At 35.8% G+C, this 4,464-nt stretch overlaps 1 protein-coding gene across 1 annotated transcript in view; it reads right to left on the bottom strand.

Moving 5' to 3' along the window:
- MALRD1 (MAM and LDL receptor class A domain containing 1) overlaps positions 1-4,464 on the bottom strand; it is a 1,363,654-nt gene that overhangs the window by 193,024 nt on the left and 1,166,166 nt on the right. The window contains exon 35 of the mRNA XM_007936352.1: positions 2,983-3,108. Within this exon, the coding sequence (XP_007934543.1) occupies positions 2,983-3,108 (126 nt within the window). The remainder of the gene's footprint in view (positions 1-2,982; positions 3,109-4,464) is intronic.

The raw sequence follows: 4,464 nt of genomic DNA, 5'->3' as shown, positions 1-4,464 counted from the left end.
AACAACAGTGCTATTCTAACACCCACAGATGCATGGCTTTAACAAACAGGGATTTATTCTCTTACGGTTTTGGAGGCTAGAAGTCTGAGTTCAAAGTGCCGGGCTCTATAGGCTGGGTGAAAGCCCCTTGACCTTGGGCTTCAGCTCTGCCTCTTGATCCCAGCCCACTGAAGCTGGAGGTTTTCTTCACTCAAACAGCTGACAAACCCAAGGTTGACAAATCAAAAGGAACAGCAGTCTCAATGTTACCAAATCACACTGCAGTCCACTGATCCAAGTCCATTTAGAGTCCCAAGATCAGCAGACAACATGGCAGCCTGCTGAAAAATGACTCAGTCACATACAGGATTCAAACAAGCCAAAAAGCTGCAGACCATTCCCGAAGCTTCTTATGTACTGGAAGCAGATCATATCCTTAAAGCAGCTGGTCAGCTGCTCATGGCAGATTCCACCATGGAGCTGATTGTCAGTTTCATCATGGGGGATAACTGCAACCACTTGCCCAGCCACTCAAAACCAGGCCCAGCCAAGTTGACATACAGCCTTAACTACTACACCTTCTGAAATTTTATTAAGCTATTTTATTAATATAATATACCTTAATGAAATTTATTTATATTATGTATATTTATGAATATACTCATAATATCCCATGTTGTAATTTTATATCTTATTATCTATTTCTTATTCTCCTTTAAATGGTTGATTACCTGAATTGTAGCATCATTTTTGCATAACCTTCATTAACCTCAACTAATGCAAATGACAGAAATAACACTTTCCATTTAAATTTACCCAGGCAAATTCTGGTCAATAATCATCTGCTGCATAAACAACCACAACCTGAAAATAATATACTTTCCTCATGTAACTTAGGAATGGATAGCATTCACTGAAACATCCTTAACCCACAACACTTACCCAGCACAGCTTGGTGTTTTTGTTAATGACTTAAACCTCAAGGTGAGGTGAGGCCAGGTGTTTACCATCTGTTGTGTGATCACAATGGGAATGACTGGATGATGGAAAGATGGGGCTCATGAAAATCTATGAAATGTTGCCTTTAAAGGAATATGATGTTTGGGAAGAGAGAGAAAGGTGTACTGTGCTTTGTTCTATCTTTAGCATTTATCAGGCTTAAAGGCATTCTTAAAAATGGAAAAATTATCTTTCAACAGACTTGATTGATAAACCAAAAAGAATACAAAAGTGGAAATAGATCAAATATGGTATAAATTTTGTTTCTGAAAATTTTGCCTAAGTTCTTTGTTTTACTCTAACCCAATAGCTGTGCCAATATGACCTATGCTTTTTGAATGAACTGTAAATGATTAGTGAGTGACTAAAATAAATGAGACCACAAAAAATGTGTTTGATATTATTACCTACAGATTGCCTATCCCTCATCATAAGCAGCAGGTCTTCTGCTTTGCTGACCCTGTTTTTAAGACACATCACATTAAAGCAGATAATAAATCATAACCAGCTTTAGCATATTTTTTCCTTTGTTTTCATATAGAAACCATCATGAAAACAAAACAAAACAAAACTCTCATCTCTGTGTGAATAAATTAGGATATGGTCTTAATATGTTGCAAAGTTTAAAAAGAATGGAATCACCTTTTTAATACCTTTCTTACTTTCTGGAAAGAATACTCTCTGTGAAGAGAGTAAGAATATTTCCCTTTGGGTAACTTAACTGAAGTTTAAGCATGTGTGTTAGTGAAAAATACCAATAAGCGTTCATCTCTTCATATTCTATGGGGACAGATCTGCTCACCTCTTGATTTTCTTTTCTGCTCATAAAATTTAGGGCTACATGATCACTCATTTCCATCAGTCAAAAAAATTAATAGTTTTGCACTATGATTTTATTTTAATTATCATTATATATATTTACATATTTTATGATATTCTTATTTAGAAGATACACAACGTAATGTTTTCAGTTAGAACTTTTGTGTAAAGGATCCCTGTGGCTCAGTGGTTAAGCATTCAACTGCTAACTAAAAAGTTGGTGGTTTGAACCCACCAGCTACTGTGTGGGAGAAAGATGTGGCAGACTGCCTCCATAAAGATTACAGCCTTGGAAATGCTATGGGGTAGTTTTACTTTGTACTATAGGTTCTGTATGAGTTGGAATCAACTCGGTGGTTTATATTGCCCTTAACTATTACTTCATATATGTTCTGTATAAAATAATAAAAATTCGATTACTTAAGAGAGATATTATAATGGACTTCAAAGAATTATAGAGCTATAGAGCAGTTTTGATAAAAGTATAATTTCAAGTATACGTTATCAACTCTTATTCTGCATAAATGTTCCAGGGGAAGAAGAAAAAAACATGTTTAAAAGTCAATCTACAGTTTACTAAATAAAGTTTTAAATACATAACTAGATTGTGCAAGTAAGGATGCTGTTATGAAGAAAGGGGAAAATAAAGAATACAATTCTTATTAAAATACTAACATTTGGATTGTATTCTCCCTCATGTCACTGCCATCAAATTGAACCTAACTCATAGAGACCCCTCCTTAGGATTCTGAGGCAATATCACTACGGAAGTATATTGTCCAACTTTCCTACTGAGGAGTGTCTGGCGGGTTTGAACCGCCAGCCTTCTGCTTAGTAGTCAAATGCCTTAGGCACTATGCCATCATTAGATTATATAGGGAACTCTTATTATAGAATCCAATAATGTGCAAAGAAGAGATTATTAAATACTTACAGCAGTACTTGAATTTTTTCCTTTATTTACTTAATATCTATGTAGAATGAATGAGTTCATTATGTTATAAATATATACTTTTTTAAAGTGTAGCAATAAATATCAACATTTTTCCTATCCCCAAACCACTAATTAATTATCTTGTGGGCAGTGCTTACCATTATTTAGAATGTCAACTTTTAATGTTTTATTGTTTACAGGTTAAGTTACTGGTTTATATTGCAAATAATACTTGAATGAAAATGGAATACCAGAGCAGCTGGACTCATCAAGATGGAAATCAAGGCAGTTGGCAAAACCATCACAGCGCTGGTGAACTGGTATACAGCTATTAGAGGAGGTGCATGTTAGAGCTCCATTAAAACAGCTCTCATTGTCTGAAAGAAATAATGATCTTGGTTAAAAGGATGTCTTTTCTTTACAGTGAACTTCTTTGAATGAAACAATACAGTTTATTTTATTACTCTTCATTTATTCTAGTCTTACATAATTTTTAAAAGACAAACGTAGTTCCTTTTGAGGAAAACATAACTCAACAGATGTGTTCCATTAAGTTGAAAATTTCTTCAAAGAAGAGTGTGTCAATAGAATTATTTCCCAGATGTGCATAATGTAGTGTGTATTATAACTGTGTTATGTATGTATTATACATGATCTGTATGCATTATGAGGAGCTCTGGTGGTGTAATGCCTAAGGCATTTGACTGCTAACCAGAAGGTTGGCAATTCAAATGTACAGCTGCTCTGTGGAAGGAAGACTGGGCAATCTACGTCTGTAAAGATCTACCACCTCAGAAAGCCAAATGGAGTCACTGTCAGTTGGAATCGACTTGATGGCAATGAGTGTGGTTTGGTTTGGAGTTACTCTCTTATTGGTGGCTACCATGGGGTTTAGCCTGACTTCAATGGACTATCATATTAATTAAATAGGGATTCCATTGATCCTAAGACTGGTTGTCTAACATTTTCAAGAAAATGTCTTTACATAGCCCATCAGAAGCACTGACAACTGTAAATAGCAAACTAATCTTGCAAACCCACTGCCACCAAGTTGATTCCAACTCACAACAATGCCATGTGTTACAGAGTATGGTGCATAGGGATTTCTTGGCTGTAATCTTTATAGAATCAGATTGCCAGCTCTTTCCTCTGTGATGTCTGTGGGTGGGTTTGATCTGCCCACCTTTAGGTTAGCAGCTAATCACAAACTCTTTATGCCACCTTTGCATGCTACTGCTGATTAATTTAATCATACCTGTTTTAGCCATTGAGAAGTTCAAATTGATCATAAACTTCTGTATTTGTGTCCCTCCCTCCTATTCTCTGCTCTTTTCAGGATCACAGCTATGTATGGAGCAATGGTGTGTTTCAGATTTCTTTTACAAGTAAGAACCTCACTGGAATCACTTGTTCTAGGTCACCACCATGTTTGAAGTGTGCTGAGTCTCTTCTGTTTTCTTTTGAACATGAACTTTGTGCTTGCTTCAGGACCTGGATGCCCCAAGCCTGGTGCTTCAGACTTGATATTTATTCTCTGCTTTTATTCTGATTTTGGTCCATGCAGATGTTTTTCTTTTCTCTTAGCCCTTTTATGTGATAGCTATTCTATCTATCACTGTTACTTTGGAGCAGAAGGAATGTATCAAAGCACGAACCCACTACACTACCTTGTCAGGAAGTCTGGATAGATTTCAAAAGCACTAAATAATGATGATAGTGATAGGTACTTTTTT

This window comes from Orycteropus afer, unplaced genomic scaffold (assembly GCF_000298275.1).
Source record: "Orycteropus afer afer isolate SDZICR_OR568_19922 unplaced genomic scaffold, OryAfe1.0 scaffold00035, whole genome shotgun sequence".
Taxonomy (NCBI): Eukaryota; Metazoa; Chordata; class Mammalia; order Tubulidentata; family Orycteropodidae; genus Orycteropus; species Orycteropus afer.
Note: the sequence above shows the minus strand (reverse complement) of the source record. Positions and strands in the feature narration are given on the sequence as shown.